Source organism: Macaca fascicularis, chromosome 15 (assembly GCF_037993035.2).
Source record: "Macaca fascicularis isolate 582-1 chromosome 15, T2T-MFA8v1.1".
In the NCBI taxonomy this organism is placed as follows: Eukaryota; Metazoa; Chordata; class Mammalia; order Primates; family Cercopithecidae; genus Macaca; species Macaca fascicularis.
The window spans coordinates 77,534,026-77,551,087 of record NC_088389.1 but is presented as its reverse complement, the minus strand read 5'-3'; the positions used below and the strand labels follow the sequence as shown (position 1 = coordinate 77,551,087).

The window sequence follows — 17,062 nt, the reverse complement described above, 5'->3', positions numbered from 1 at the left end:
GCAAGGCCCACCCTCTCTAGCTGAAGTGACTTCCAAGGTATGAAACAGCCAGCACCATCCCCATCTCCATCTTTATTTTTTTCCGCTTTTTGGCAACCAGGCATTAAAAACTAGGACATTCAAGGTGAAAGTTAGAGAGTGACTGCACATGCCTAGGGAAAGGTGCAGACTCAGAAATACCCTGAGAAGACCTTAAGATTATACCTCAGGACAATCTTTACACAGAGACAGCCTGCAACAATGAAATCAAAAACAAAATAATATCAACAATCACTAAAGACTGGGTAAGGGGTTAATCTTATTTCCAGAATTACTACATTATTAGATTTGAATGTCCAGTTTTCAACATTAAAAATAATCACAATTTTCTGTGTTAATAATATATTAACACATAAAAATATGGCCCATTCAAAAAAAGGTCTCAGAAATCATACCTAAAAATGATCTGATAGCAAATCTACTAGATAAAGACTTTGAAGTAACTCTGTTAAAGATGCTCAAAGAATTAAAGGAAGATGTAGAGAAAGTCTCAAAAGCGATGCACAAACAAAATGAAATTATCAATAAAGAGACAACCTGTAAAGAACACAAACAAAAAATCTGGAGCTAAAAAGTGAAATAACTGAAATGAACACTGAACATTTTATTAGAGGGATTTGAAGGCACATTGGAGTAGACAAAAGAAAGAACTAGTGAACTTGAAGATCGGACAATGAAATTATCAAGTCTTAGAAACAAAAGAAAAATGATGAAATAAAAGTGAATCAAGTCTAAAGGAACCATGTATAGCATCCAGTGGATTTTAATGGGGAGAATCATCATGACCTGTGTCCCCAAATAATTGTAGTTTTCTTCTCATTGTTTAATCATATCATGGCTTTTGATTATATGTGTTAATGACTAAGTTTTCATTGGCCATTTCCTCTTACTTTCATCCAGATTGCCAGGTATCAAATAGCTTGATGTCCTCCAAATGACATGGTCCTGCAGTCCTCTCAGTCTATGAAAAATCATGAACATAAGCTTTAGGATCTGTCCTTGGTGTTTTTTCTTGTAGCTGCCGATTAGGCTACCAAAACATTACCCCCAAAATGCTAAATCAATGTTAGAAACATTGTTAATGATGTTCAGTAATAAAAATTACTGAAATAACCACTGCTTCCTAATAAGACAAGAAAATAGATGATAGTCATCCAAACAGAAAAGAAGAAAGTAAAACCTGTTTATGAAAAATGACTTGATCCTCTAGAAAATTCTTCAGAAACTTAAAAAATATGCTAGAATTTACTAGTCAGTTTATCTGAGTCAATATACAAAAATCAATAATATTTCTTTATATGCACAACAATCAGAAATTTAATCTTTAGAATATCATTCACAATATTATGAAGCATTTAAAATACTTAGGAATAAATTTATAGGAAGACATGTACATTGAAAACTATAAAATATTGCTGATAGAAAATAGATAAGACCTAAACAAATGGAGAGATATATTGAGCTAATGGATTAAAAGACTCAGTAATGTTAAGATATCAATTATAATCACATTGATCTATAGATTCAATGCAGTGTCAAAATTTCACCAGACTTTTTCTGTAGAAGTTGACAAACAGATTCTAATACTTATGTGGAAATGTAAAGGAACAACAATAACTGAAATAGGCCGGGCGCGGTGGCTCAAGCCTGTAATCCCAGCACTTTGGGAGGCCGAGACGGGCGAATCACGAGGTCAGGAGATCGAGACCATCCTGGCTAACACGGTGAAACCCCGTCTCTACTAAAAAATACAAAAAACTAGCCGGGCGAGGTGGCAGGCGCCTGTAGTCCCAGCTACTCGGGAGGCTGAGGCAGGAGAATGGCTTAAACCCGGGAGGCGGAGCTTGCAGTGAGCTGAGATCCGGCCACTGCACTCCAGCCTGGGTGACAGAGCGAGACTCCGTCTCAAAAAAAAAAAAAAAAATTAACTGAAATAACTTGAAAAGGAAGAAAAATGTTGGAGATTTATAATCTCTAATTTCAAGACTTATATTACTAAAGTAATCAAGACAGTGAAGTATTAAAGACAAATAAATACATCAGTGAAAGAGACAATAGTTTGCACAAATAGAGCCTACATATACTGTTTATTGATTCTCAACACAAGCACAAAAAGCATTCAATTTTTAAAAAGAAAAATTGAATAAACAAATAGTGCTGAGATACACATCTCTATAAAAATGATAAATCTTGACCCATATTTTACAGAATAAACAAAAATTAAATTTTGAAATGGGATCATTCCAGTATTTGGGTCAGTTGTTTCCAGGAAATTTCCTCTTTTTAGCTCTGAAGAAAAAGCTGGTGGAAGGAGACAGACTTATACATAGAACAGACTTGGCCACTCTCTGGTCTTGGCAGGTAGATGTCTCTCTTACAGTGTGAAGTTACCCTTGATACCCCCAAAACCCAAAGAGATCGGGGAACTCAAGGCAAAGCTCCACATCTGAAATTGCACATGACTCTTGGAGCTCCACGAGGAAGACAGAACACCCCATGTAGTGGAGGGTCTGTGGCACTCTTTTTGCATGCTTCAAGGGACCCTAGGTTTTTTTTTCAAGTGTCTTCTACACCCCCTTTTGTGGTATCAAGAACTTTGATGTTTCTGCCTAGTAATTTTCTGTCCACTGACCATGAAATCGAGGGGGCAGGGGCTTGAAGGGTAACATATTCATGATAAAAGAGACCTAGATAGAAAATTGAAGGTGGCAGAAGGAAGGAAGTGCAGGAATAAATGGAAGAACAGGTCTTAGAGGAGCCATATTGGTAAGACTTTAAGCTTCCCAGAAAGGCCATTGAAGTTTTACTTTTTTTTCCAGCAAAAATTATGCCAACAAGAAGGGAGGCAGAGGGATCAAACATATAATTAAAAAGAGGTTTAGGTCTACTGAAGAAACTTCCCACGGGAGAAACAGGATCCCATTTTAAATCTCTTATCAGATTTCAGCAAGAATAAGCAGCCAATATTTCTAGCTTTTGAAATTGTTTTCTTTTTTTCCTTTTCTCTTTTAAACAAAGGTATCTACCAGGTGACTCCAAACAGAAACCAATTAAGTCTTTTATGATTAATGAAGGATGCATAAGACATCTTCAAAGAAATGCAAAGATGCAACCCTCTCAGAATTCAAAGTTACCCCTAAAAATAGCCAAAAGAAAGATTTAGACACTTTGTGAGCTACCAACAGTCGATGACATGTAAGCTTGTCATGGGAGCCCCCAACATTTTTTTTTGGCCACCTGCACATGCAGGTTTGTTGTACAGTCAGCAAGCCAAGCCAGGTTCTCAGGACGCAATATGAGACAAACAGGGACACAATAGCTGTCTATGGAAGGGAAAGGTTTAATAACAAATGGGTACTTTAAATCAAAATTACACAAGAATTACAATCCAAACAAATAATTTTCTCCTGCTATCCTGAATTTGGAAAAAAAGAAAGAGAAATTTTTACTTTCCATCCTTGACCAGGCACTATAGGCAGAGATCCAGGAGAACAGACCTTGATATAAATTCTTACCTTTCTTTGCCAACTTTTTGCCAGTTGTCCCGGGACCTCATCAGTAGGTGAGTCAGTTGCTTCAGCCATCCCATCCTCATCACCAGGACTATAGGGGCAGAAATGGTGGATCTCTTTCGTTCCTATCGTAAGGGTCATAGCTGGCACCTCTTTAACAAAAGAAAGACAGGTTAACAAGAGAAAAGCAAAGCGTATTTATTTAATTATAGTTTTATGCGACATGGGAGCCTTCAGAATGAAGACCCAGAGTTACGTAAAAAAATATTCATTTTAATGCTTAAGTTCAATGAAGAATGGACAGACAGCTGTGTAAAAAATGTGATTAGACAAAAAGGGCATCACCTAATGCTAATAGACTGAGTGGGGAAACCCAGCAAGGCCTTTCTGGTCAGATTCTTCTTGACCTCTCTGTGCAGCATTCCTTCCTCCCTGGCATGGGGCAGAGCTCCTTTTGGAATGGAGGTCTTATAACCTACAATTGAACAAGATAGTTCGAAGAATTTCTTTAGAGTCAGTTCTTACACAGAAAAGTAAGAGTAGTATTTCTAGGTTTTATGGCTTACTTTGGGGAAAAGGAGCCTTGGGAAAGGGGGTTTCTGGTTTTTATGGCTAACCTCTAGAGAATGAGGAGTGAGAAACAGGAGAGGAAAAAAGATCAGAGAGAAAATTTGCTTCTGAGGCTGCTTCTGAGACCATCAATTTTGAGTATTGTTTTTTCTGAGCCCTAACAAAAGTGAAGAATGGGATTCAAGAAAACAGGGGAAGAAGGAGGGAATTCTGCTAGGTATCAGAATCAGCCAGTATATATTTTGTATAATTTACTTCAGTTTAGGGAAACAAACTGAACATATTATGAAATATATGTATTTCATAAGTTACCATTTCCTGACTAAATATACAAATCAAACTTACCTTCGATGTGAAGGGCGACTATTTTTCAGTTTTCTCCAGAATGCTTCCAAGAATTCTGTTTTTCAGACTGTCACGTTCTTGAAGATAGTAGGTACTGAGTTTGAGGAGAGTGTTCAATATTCTGATATATATGTATAAAATAAGAAAATAACCATATATCCATAAAATAAGAAAATGATGGCCATATATATGTATATATCAATTTCTAGATATTTATGTATAGATATATGATGTTGACTGTGTAGCTTGAGGAAAAGATTCAAGAGACCCCTCTGCAGTTGCAGGTCCTCCCTCCCTGCTACCTCAGCAATTCACACACACTCCCTGGGAAATACCTCCATGAAAATATGGTACCAATTACAGGAATGCCTCTCAAATTCTACCAAAATTGACACATGTGAATAAACAGACTTCACTAGCTCTCAGAGAATAATAATAATATTATTATTTTATATTCTTTAGCTTCTGTGGGATTTTTCCCTTTTGCTAACTAGGTACAGTTTTTATTGCTGAGCTGAGGAGCTGTCAAGATTACTATCTAAAGTTACAGTAAGAAAATGTTGATTTGTTAAAGTTTGAACTCTGACATTGGGAAGGAATCTGTGAAACTAAGATTGCACTGTCAAGAGTTTAATGCACTAAGAAACATGATATTTTTGTGAATAGTATTAAGTTCCAATCCAAATTGGCAGTTCTGTGTGTCCCCAAGAGTCCCAATATATGTGGAAGGGGTGATCCTAGGGAGCGTAGACTGGTCTACACAGTAGGCTGTGGGCAGGGAATACATGTCTCTCTGTCCCTATAACTGGAAATCCCAAGGAGTCCATGCCCTGACTGTAGCCAGAAACTCATTCTCTTTGTAATAAACCAAGTGTAAGGAAACATGCTATGACAGCATACAAATCTCTTCTGGCGAAGAAGTAGCCTTTCTGCAGCATGTGGATAAATCCCCAGAACTGGTAGGATTTCTTCATAGATCAGCAACCTGCCCTCCAGTTTTGGTTGCTGCCCTTGTCACACTTGGCCCCCAGGGACTGTCTTTCCCTGAGAGGTTTGCAGGAGCCTACGTATAAACTGAATTCTGCTTTCTCTTTCCTTTTTGCTACGCTACTATTATGTCATATTCAATGGAGATTCTAGAAAGCCCCTCTTGCATGTGTTTCTGTAAAACCTAGAAATTTTATTTCACTTCTGCTTTCTCCTTGTGGCATTCTGCTATTTAGGGAAGCCATCTGAAGCCAGAACCACAATAGAACAGAAAGCTGCTCTGTGTGAATAGGCAGGAAAATCAAGGGAATGAATGACCAGGATCCCATGGGAAATCCACCTCGGAGAGCAAGGACACCCTGGTGATATGAAAATGCCTCCTGGAGTGCTGAGAGACAGGGAGGGAATGTGTCAGGTGCCTGAATCAGTAAATAAACATCACATCTCTTCTCCACTTCAATCTATATGCGTATTCTCCTGTCTCAGGTATTTATAAAAGCCACCATTCCCTGACTGCATATAAATAGGACATTTCTTTGAAATGAGGAGTAACCATTTTTCAACCACTCTACAGTTGCTGACAGAATCTAGCTTTTTTAGGCCACTTCCATTGGCAGTCACTTACTGAAATGTAGGACACAGGTCCTAAGAATTTTATAGAAAGATAAATATTATCCTCATCTACAGCTGTATGAAGAAAATAGGGAAATACCTATGATATTTTAACTTCTTACTAGATAGAAGACACAGTGGTAGGTGCTTCAAAATGCATGTTTGTTTCTAATATTCACAACTACACAAATATTTTAAAACCAATTTTTATGAGAAAAGTGAGGCTCTGTGAGATTAAGTGGGTTGATCAAGATCACACATACATCCAAGCAGAATGAAATTTCAATGTCAAAGTCTTTAATGCAAATTATGGGTGATTTTGTCAGTTTTGTATTCTGGATTTCTATTGCAATTGCTAAATCTCCTTGTACTCGTGAATTATACACAACTCTTTGGTACGTTCTGAATTTCCATGCTTCGGGTTGTATTTTTAGCTGGTTTGATTAATTATTTTCTTTTCCTTAAGTATTGAGGAAGAGATTCTCTGATCCAGTTTCCCAATTTAATTTGTGAAGGAAGTTTGTGAGTTTGTATGTTTATGGTAATTTAGTTATTTTTGCATTCATGTAAGATTGTGATATTCATAAAATCAGGAAAAATAATTACCAAGGAGTATTAAACTAAAGAGCTTCTGCACAGCAAAAGAAACTACCATCAGAGTGAACAGGCAACCTACAGAATGGGAGAAAATTTTTGCAATCTACTCATCTGACAAAGGGCTAATATCCAGAACCTACAAAGAACTCAGACAAATTTACAAGAAAAAAACAAACAACCCCATCAAAAAGTGGGCAAAGGATATGAACAGACATTTCTCAAAAGAAGACATTCATACAGCTAACAGACACATGAAAAAATGCTCATCATCACTGGCCATCAGAGAAATGCAAATCAAAACCACAATGAGATACCATCTCACACCAGTTAGAATGGCAATCATTAAAAAGTCAGGAAACAACAGGTGCTGGAGAGGATGTGGAGAAATAGGAACACTTTTACACTGTTGGTGGGATTGTAAACTAGTTCAACCATTATGGAAAACAGTATGGCGATTCCTCAAGGATCTAGAACTAGATGTACCATATGACCCAGCCATCCCATTACTGGGGATATACCCAAAGGATTATAAATCATGCTGCTATAAAGACACATGCACACGTATGTTTATTGTGGCACTATTCACAATAACAAAGACTTGGAATCAACCCAAATGTCCATCAGTGACAGACTGGATTAAGAAAATGTGGCACATATACACCACGGAATACTATGCAACCATCAAAAAGGATGAGTTTGTGTCCTTTGTAGGGACATGGATGCAGCTGGAAACCATCATTCTCAGCAAACTATCACAAGAACAGAAAACCAAACACCGCATGTTCTCACTCATAGGTGGGAACTGAACAACGAGATCACTTGGACTCGGGAAGGGGAACATCACACACCGGGGCCTATCATGGGGAGGGGGGAGGGGGAAGGGATTGCATTGGGAGTTATACCTGATGTAAATGACAAGTTGATGGGTGCTGACGATTTGATGGGTGCAGCACACCAACATGGCGCAAGTATACATATGTAACAAACCTGCACGTTATGCACATGTACCCTAGAACTTAAAGTATAATAATAATAATAATAAAAATTCTGTAAACTCCCAAAAAAAAAAAGATAGGAGCAATTATTTAGATACAATAATCTTGACAGCAATGGAACAAAGTAATGGTCAATTCAGAATTTTGAATATAATTTGTAACACAAACATGCAATGGGTATTATCAGACAAATGAAATCATCTTGGAAATAAGTAATCTTATCAAAATTATGTGAATAATGCCAGTTATAAAAATGTGCAAAAACATTAGTATATAATAAGATAAAATAAAAATGTCCAGAATTTACAGATAATCAAATATCTGTATTTCTATCTGTGCATCAAAAAAATGTATTCAACAGAAAATATACTTCTAAATAAATATATGGGAAATTGTTTGTCTCTGAGAGGAATATTATTGATAGATTGTGTGTGCATATGCAGTGTTTTCTAACATGTCTTTGCACAACTGGTACATTTCTGAGTAAAATAAATATTTAAAAATGCAAAAAAAAAAAAGATTTCTTATCATATCTGGCTCTATCAGAGAATTGCAGTGAAATTGTAGTAAACTAGCATGACAATGGCACAAAGTAAGTAACTTAATTAAAGCCAGTAATTGCAATAACCATTATATTATCAATATTAATTGAATATTTTGATGAAAGATTGAATTAGTAATCTATTCCGGCCTAAATAATTAACAAAACTAGGCATCTTACTGATAGTCACAGTAGTATTAATTAAAACTGATAAATTACTATTGTAATTATATGCCATGACTTAAAATAAATATGAAATATATTAATGTCATTTGCCAGTACCTCAATTACATGAAATCTATTCAGAAAAATATACATTGCAAAAAGGAAAAACTATGCACAGAAAAAATAACCCACATTCTTTTCTAATCCCATTTTCTTTCTTTCTCCACTTAAGGTCACTAATCTTATTTAAACTTCCACTTACTCCAGTATGGTTTCTGTGTATTAATTTTACCCAGCCGATTCTCACTAAGGGTGCCAATGCCATCTATTTCCCAATTAGTAGGCAGTTTCAAGCCACACCTTGGGCAAATCCACTGAATCCTCTTCTCGGCACATTTATTTCCTTTTGTTTGTTTGTTATTTTGAGATGGGGTCACTCTCCCTCTGTCTCCCAGGCTGGAGTGCAGTGTTGTGATCATGGCTCACTGCAGCCTTGAACTCCTGGGTTCAAGCATTTATCTTCCTAAATACACTTTCATTATCTTTCTCTCCTCTTGCCTTCTAATGTACAGCCATTCCTTTGTAGCTGTGGTTGTTTCCTTTGTGGCTGTTCTCTCCCCTCCCTTTAAAAGTGAAAGGTCCTCAGAATCATGTTTAAACCTTTTTCTTTCTCTACACTCTCCTGAAATTGTGACCTTCATTTCTTGGCTTTCCCTTATCACATATGAAACCCCAGCAATCACATTCCTTGCAAATTGCAAACTTGTATATCTAACTGGCAATGGACAGTTTCTACTAGATGTATACTAGTCAATTCAAAGAGAATATCTCTGTCTTATTTTTACTTCCTCACATGCCTCCATCTACCTTCTGCAGAGAGAAATCATCGGTTGTTCCTTCTTCTCTTCATACCATTTACCATAACTGATATTAAGTATGATTACCGTTTTTAGGTTTTTTCATACAAAAATCAAATATGCAAGAGAGCAGAATTGTATTTGTTGGGTTCACCTTGTTATCTTGAGTACAACACACAACCTGTTCACAGAAAGTTTATTTTTACTTATATCTTGAATATAAAATTGATGGATAAATGAAGTGTACCAGTTATTCTTTAATTAGGTTGCACAATTAGGCTTGGAATTTCATTTCAAAGAATAAACAAGTACAAAAAGTTTCCATAGCAAAAGTTCAATGAACAAGACAAAATAAATCTACCAAAAAACATATTTTATTACATTAACCACACTGCAAAGGTGCACATGACATAATATGAACAAAAATAAGTTAAGTTTTATAAGTAGTTAAATAAATAATATTTTAAAAATATTTAAATAGATAGTAGATCAGTCAGCATGGTCATCTGTAAGGGACTAGTGCCTTAAGAGCTGAATACAATGTTGCTTAACACTCCTAAAAACATTTGAAAAGATTTAAATCATGTCATGGTCATAGCAGAAACATGAATCTTTGAAATGGCAGATCATAAAAAGGTGAGCTGGTGTATTAGTCAATGAAAATAATTTCCATGTTGAACCAGTTTTCATTCCTTACTTCTTAAACTTTCTTGCAAGTTTGTTGACAAAGAAAAAGATCTCATAATTTCTGCTCTGACAACCTCCCAGGCACAAAGACTGTATTTCTTCTCTTTCAGATAGAGAGTGATTCTTTGGAAGTATTTCCTCACGGCCAGGATGGAGTTCTTGTTCATCAGGGGAGTCTCTGTCACCCCCATCTCCTGCATCACACAGGCTTCCAGGTCATTCAGCTGCTGGTAGAGTTCAGTGTAGAATTTGTTTAGGAGGGTCTCATCCCAAGCAGCAGATGAGTCCTTTGTGCTGAAGAGATTGAAGGTCTGCTGGATCATCTCATGGAGGACAGGGATGGTTTGAGCCTTTTGGAACTGGTTGCCAAACTCCTCCTGGGGAAATTCAAAGTCATGTCTGTCCTTCAGGCAGAAGAAAAGAGAGATTCTCCTCATTTGTGCCAGGAGCATCAAGGTCCTCCTGTTACCCAGGCTGTGGGTTTGAGGTAGATCACAGCCCAGAGAGCAGCTTGACTTGCAGCTGAGCACCACCAGGGCCACCAGTAAAGCAAAGGTCAAGGCCATTGTAGATGTTGCAGATGCTGCTAGGCTGGTTGAAATGGGTGAGCCTAAATGTTAGGCTCTAGGTTCTCTGAAGACCTTGCTTTGTGCCTAGCCTTAAATAGGGAACATATTCATTTACATTTTCCAAACGCCCCTGTGTTACTTTCTACTTCTCTTTTTGCTTTCTTTATGCACTCCTTATGTGGGTTTTAAGCCGTTTTTCTCACCACATTTTTTTCATTATTGTTTCCTTCCTCTCTTACCCCATAGCCTTTTTAGAAACTTTTTCTGATTGAATCTCCCATTATATTTTAATCACATATATACTGTGTATCTATTTACATATCCTATGTGTATCTCTATTCTATACATTAAATTAAAAAGTATAAAGTTAATGTTTTTTATTATTGTAAAGAATGGTAAAACAATTAAAAATTAAATTAAAAGGCTATTGACATTTTACTTAACTTGATAATTATATTTTAGAGCAACTTTTTAGAAAATAGATTTTTGTGGGTACATAAGAGGCATCTGTGTTTATGGGATAAGTGAAATATTTTGATATAGGCAGACAATTCATAATAATCACATCAGGGTGAATGGAGTATCCAATGCTTCAAACATTTATCATTTCTCTCTGCGACATACATCCCATTTATACTATTTTAGTTATTTTACAATATATAATAAATTATCATTAACTGTAGTCATTCTATTGTGCTATCAAATACTAAATCATATTCATTTTTTCTAACTATATTTTTGTGCCCGTTAACCACCTCCATTTTCCCCCATATGATCCAGAAATCCCACTACTGGGTATTCATCCGAAGGAAAGGGAATCAGTATGTCAATGAGATATTTACACTCCCATGTTTATTGAAGCACTATTCACAATAGCTAAGATTTGGAAGCAACTTAGGTGTCTAACAGATGAATGGATAAAGAAAATATGGCATTTATACACAATGGAGTACTACTTAGTCATAAAAAAGAATGAGATTCTGTCACTTGCAAAAACATGGATGGAGCTGGAGGATGTTATGTTCATTGAACAACATCAAACCCATTGATTTGCACGTACTTAACCACACTTGAATCTCTAGGACAAATTCCACTTGGTCATGTTGAATGACTGTTTTAATGTGTTCTTGAATTCAGTTTGCTAATTTGTTGTTGAGGATTTCTGCATCAATATTCATCAGAGATATTGGCCTATAGTTTTCTGTCTTTTAAATGTGTCTTTCTCTGGTTTTATTATCAGAGTAATACTGGCCGCATAGAATACATTTGGAAAGATTCTGTCCACCTCTATTTTTTTAATAATTTGAGTTGGATTGGTATTAGTTTTTTAAATATTTGGCAAAATTCATCAGTGAAGCCATCAGATCCTGTATTCTTTTCTGGGAGACTTTTTTTTTATGGCATGTGTCTCATTACTTGTTATTGGTTTGTTCACATTTTGTATTTCTTCATGGTTCCATTGTTACATGGTTCCGTGAAGAAATACAAAAACCATGAAGGAATACAAGAAACAATTCTTGTATTTCTTCTAGAACCATTCTTGTATTTCTTCATGGAACTATGAAAAAATACAAAACCTGAACAGATCAACATGTTGTATGTTTCTAGGAATTTATCTATTTTGTTTAGGTTTTCCAATTTATTGGCATATAGTTTCATAGTATCCTCTAATGATCCTTTAATTTTTTGTGGTATTGGTTGTGATGTCTCCTTTTTCATCTCTGATTGTATTTATTTGGGACTTATTTTTTTCTTAGTCTGTGGTGAGAGAAAACATTTGAGATTATTTCATTTTCTTCTACATTTTAAGATTTGTTTTGTGACATAGCCTTTGGAATATCCTTGAGAATTATCCATGTGCTGAGGAGAAGAATGTGTATTCTGCAGCTGTTGGATCAAATGTTCTGTAAATATCTATTAGGTCCATTTGGTCTATGGTGCAGATGAAGTTTGATGTTTGTTAATTTTCTGTCTGGATTATCTCTCCAATGCTGAAAGTGGGGTGTTGAAGTCTCCAGTTTTTATTGTGTAGGGGCCTCTCTCTTTAGCTCTAATAATATTTGCTTTATATACCTGAATGCTCCAGTATACGGTGCATATATATTTAGAATTGTTACATGCTCTTGTTAAATGGAACACTTTATCACTATATAATGTGACCTTCTTTCTCCCTTTTCATAGTTTTTGTCTTGCAGTCTATTTTGTCTGATATAAATGCAGCTTCTGCTTCTTTTTGTTTGTTTCCATAGGCATGGAATATTTTTCCATCCCTTTACTTTCAGTCTGTGTCTTTATAGATGAAGCATACTTCTTGTAGGCAATGGATCATTGGATCTAGGGGTGTTTTGTTTTGTTTTGTTTTGTTTTTTTGAGGCAGAGTCTTACTCTGTCACCTAGGCTGGAGTGTAGTGACTCGATTGATCTTAGCTCACTGCAACCTCCACCTCCCAAGTTCAAGCAATTCTTGTGCCTCAGTCTCTCTAGTAGCTGGGACCACAGGCATGTGCCACTATGTTCAGCTAATTTTTTGTATTTTTAGTAGAGACAGGGTTCTGCCATGTTGGCCAGGCTGGTCTCGAAACCCTTGGCCCAAGAGATCCACCAGCCTCAGTCTCCCAAAATGCTGGGATTATAGGTGTGAGCCACCACGCACAGATGGGTGTAATATTTTTTTTTGAAATACATTCAGCCACTCCATGTCTCTTGATTGGAGATCTTAGTCCATTTACATTCAGTGTTATTATTTATAAAGACTTATTCCTGTCATTTTGTTATTCATTTTCTGATTATTTGATGGCCTTCTCTTCCTTCTTTTCTTCCTTTTTGTGTTTAATGTAGGTGATTTTCTCTGCTGGTGTGTTTTAATTTCTCCTTTTTATTTTGTGTGTATTTATTATATGTTTTAGATTTGAGGTAACCATGAGGCTTGCATATAGTGTCTTATAACCCATTATTTAAACGGATAACTTAACACTGATTGCATAAACAAACAAGCAAAAAGAAAACAAAAAATCAAACTTCATCTCCCCACTTTTAACTTTTTGTTGTTTCTATTTATATCTTACTGTATTGTCTCTGTCTTGAAAAGTCATCATAGTTATTATTTTTATTGATTCATCTTTTCTTCTTTCTACATAAGACATGAGTAGTTTACACATCACAGTTGCAGTGTTATAATATTTTGTGTTTTTCTTGTACTTACTATGACCACAAGTTTTGTACTTGCACATGATTCCTTATTGCTCATTAACATCCTTTTCTTCCAGATTGAATAACTCCCATTAGCGTTTCTTGTAGGTCAGGGCTGGTGTCGATGAAAGCCTTCAGCTTTTGTTTATCTGGGAGTCTTTTTTTTTCTCTTTTCTTTTTGAAGGATATTTTTGTCAGTTATATTATTCTAGGGTGAAAGGTTTTTTTTGTTGTTGTTTTTGTTTGTTTTTTGTTTTTTGTTTTTCTTTCAGCATTTTAAATATATCATGCCACTTTCTCCTGGCTTGTGAAGCTTTCACTGCAAAGTCCGTTACCAGATGTGTTGGATGCATTATTTTCTATAGTATACATTATTTGTTTCTTTTCTCTTACTACTTTTAGGATCTTTTCTTTATCCTTGACCTTTGGGAGTCTGATTCTTTTTTTTCTCTCTCTCTCTTTTTTTTATTCCAATAGGGTCTCACTCTGTCACCCAGGCTGGAGTGCAGTGACATGATCTTCGGCTCAATGCAGCCTCCACCTCTGGGTACAAGCGATTCTCATTCCTCAGCTACCTTAGTAGCCGGGATAACAGGTGTGTGCCACCATGCCCGGCTAATTTTTGCATTTTTAGTTGAGGTGGCATTTTGCTGTGTTGGCCAGGCTAGTCTTGAAATCGTGGCCTCAAGTGATCCGCCCTCCTTGGGCTCCCAAATTGTTGGAATTACAGGTGTGAGCCGCCACACCCAGCTGGGAGTTTGATTCTTAAATGCCTTGCGGCAGTCTGCTTTGTGTTAAATCTGCTTGGTGTTTTATAATCTTCTTGTAACTGAGTATTAATATCTTTTACTTTTACTTATGCTTCATCAGAGAAAATAATTTGTAACTTCCACAGCTGTTAGATATTCATCCAAATATCAACATTTTTTTTCTTTTCAGCACTTGACATAATTATTGTTGTGTTGAAAAACATTAGTAAAACTAAATAATAAAATGCAAACTATTTGCACTTAATTCTCAAAGCCCACCTTACACTCAGAAGGAATGAGGCTCAAACATAAGCAACATTCAGGAGATAGCCAATGATATCTCACAAGTAAGTAAAGGCCACCACTCACAATATGACTTTGAGATTAAGCAAATGACTGAAAGTCCTCCAGTAAGCTCTCTATTTATCACGGGTTTCTAACACTTACCTTGCATGTATTTTCTCTATCTTCAATGAACTCAATGTCAATGCTTCTTGTGTGATACATGAGAAAACACAGTTGGAGAAATGAACACTAGGGAACAAGATTATGTTAAATAGGATTAAGCTTTGCAGGAACACAAACTATTGTAATATTTGGTCACACCTCAGAAACTAATTTTCACATGCTTGGGAGTGTTACCATCTCTAATAAAACTACACAACTTAGAAAATATCATCAATTTGATTTTTGTTTTGCATTTTTTTAATTAAAGTTCAAACATCCTAAGGAATTTTATATGTTTCAAACCAAGGTAATTCTTATAAAACAAAGAAAATAATCTTTTTCTTATATTTTAAACTGGATAAATGTTGAATATTAGTATAGGAAGCACTAACTTACAGCTCCTAATCCTGAACTCTGGCCTTACTTTTTATTTTGCGTAAGAAACTATGTTGTCTCAAACCTCTAGATTCCTCCTCATGTAAAAATGGTAGGTATGGGATCATCTTCAGCCATTCAGCTTTTTAATAACTGGACACTGTCTTATTCATTGCATTATCCTCAGCACCAGGCCTAGTGTACTCACTCAATAAATAATTTTTACAGAAGCAATTCCTCAGATTTTCTCTTCCTACTGGAAGACACTCATGAAGTATTTTATTTCATCATGGTCATATTTGCTCAATTTAAAACAGATAATGACTAATATTTTCACTTTACTCTTACTGAGTGTCAATAATGCCTATTGAGCCTATTGCTAAAACCAGTGGATATCTAATACTTTAAGGCTTATATAGCTCTTGGGATTCAAATTGCAACAACAGCATAATATTCAACATTTGTCTAGCACTATATTATGACCTCATCTGTAATTTGTCCTCTACTTTGTCTTAAAAGAAAATAACTAGCCTGTAGTTAGATACAAAGATATATGTCTAAATTCAAACTCTCTGATTCACACAGCTGTCAACAGACAACATACCATTCCACTCTCTGGGGTGTGGTAGCCCTACTTCCCCCAAATCATCAATCTTCTACCTTTCCTGCACTTGTAAAGGATGTATTAAATCCCCAGAATGTGTGTGTGAACTATAAATAGTTGTGACATCATTTTCCATCCCTCAGAAACCTAGGCTTCAAATAATTTGATGATCTTTAGGCAACATTAGTATAAAATCAGTCTATATATAGAGAGAGCAGAAACAATCAGTTTTTTAAAATAAACCAAATAAATTGTATTATCGATTATTTTCATGATACAATTAAACTGTATTATTAAACAATTCTAATGCTCCAAGTTCTTAAATGGGCACAGGAATTTCTATAACGGATAAACTTTCTTTTCAGAAATATATACTGCAAAAATTAACAACTTTTAGTAGTTTATCCAGTCAGTACATTTTTATTGGCTTAAACTGTTAGTCTGTCAAACACTGAGATATGAGCATTTTGTCTACATTCAATTCAGATTTTGCTGGGAACTTAAGTATATTTACTTTTTATGTGGTATTTGACCATGCAAATTTGTTTGGCTAATCCTGATTTTTTTTATTCACCTTCAGCTTTATGTTAATAAAGGGATATGAATATGATAAAACCGGTGGAATATAAAGTATTTCCATATAGTGCTCACAAGACCAAATATATTTCTTTCTCATTTTACTTTTTGTAGAAAGCAAAACTAGTCTGATTTTGCATCCCAATGCATAGGGCCTAAAATAAAATAAATCTATGTCTAAATGAGATAAGAATTTAAGAAGGAAGTCAACAGAAATTAGAAAACGTCTTGAGATAAATGAAAATAATAAGACAACATTACAAAACTTACATGATGCAGTAAAAGCAGTACTATGTGGAAAATTTACAGCTATAAAAGCTTACACGAAAAGAGAGGAAAAAAAGAGCCCAAGTAAACTACCCAATTTTATCTTATGTAACTAGAAAAAGAAGTGCAAACTAAACTCAAAGCTAGTACAAGGCAGGACATTATAAAAATTGGAGCAAAGATATACAAAATAGAGAAAGAGTAATTTAAAAATTAACAAAGTAATAGTTGGTTTTTTGACAAGTTTTTAAAAATTGACAAAACCCTAACTAGATTGATTAAGAAAAACGAGAGCGTTATCCTCATATCAAATCCAGACAAGGACATGACACAGACTACTACAGAACAACATCCCTACTGAATATTGATGCAAAAATCC

At 35.5% G+C, this 17,062-nt stretch overlaps 1 protein-coding gene and 1 long non-coding RNA gene across 2 annotated transcripts in view; both read right to left on the bottom strand.

Moving 5' to 3' along the window:
- Window positions 1–622: 622 nt before the first annotated feature.
- Window positions 623–17,062, bottom strand: part of LOC123569135 (uncharacterized) — a 30,051-nt gene continuing 13,611 nt past the window's right edge. Inside the window, exons 2-5 of the long non-coding RNA XR_006692680.3 lie at window positions 4,467–4,587; window positions 3,897–4,026; window positions 3,555–3,703; window positions 623–1,000 (exon numbers count right to left, since the gene is read on the bottom strand). This is a non-coding gene — a long non-coding RNA (uncharacterized lncRNA). The remainder of the gene's footprint in view (window positions 1,001–3,554; window positions 3,704–3,896; window positions 4,027–4,466; window positions 4,588–17,062) is intronic.
- Window positions 9,404–10,542, bottom strand: LOC102142148 (interferon alpha-2). Its single transcript, XM_005581622.4, has one exon. It carries the CDS (start codon window positions 10,471–10,473, stop codon window positions 9,907–9,909), a length of 567 nt encoding a protein of 188 aa, XP_005581679.1. The 5' UTR covers window positions 10,474–10,542; the 3' UTR covers window positions 9,404–9,906.

Excerpts from the sequence above, each read along its gene's own strand:
- LOC102142148 (XM_005581622.4), bottom strand. The coding sequence starts at position 10,473 with ATGGCCTTGACCTTTGCTTTACTGGTGGCCCTGGTGGTGCTCAGCTGC.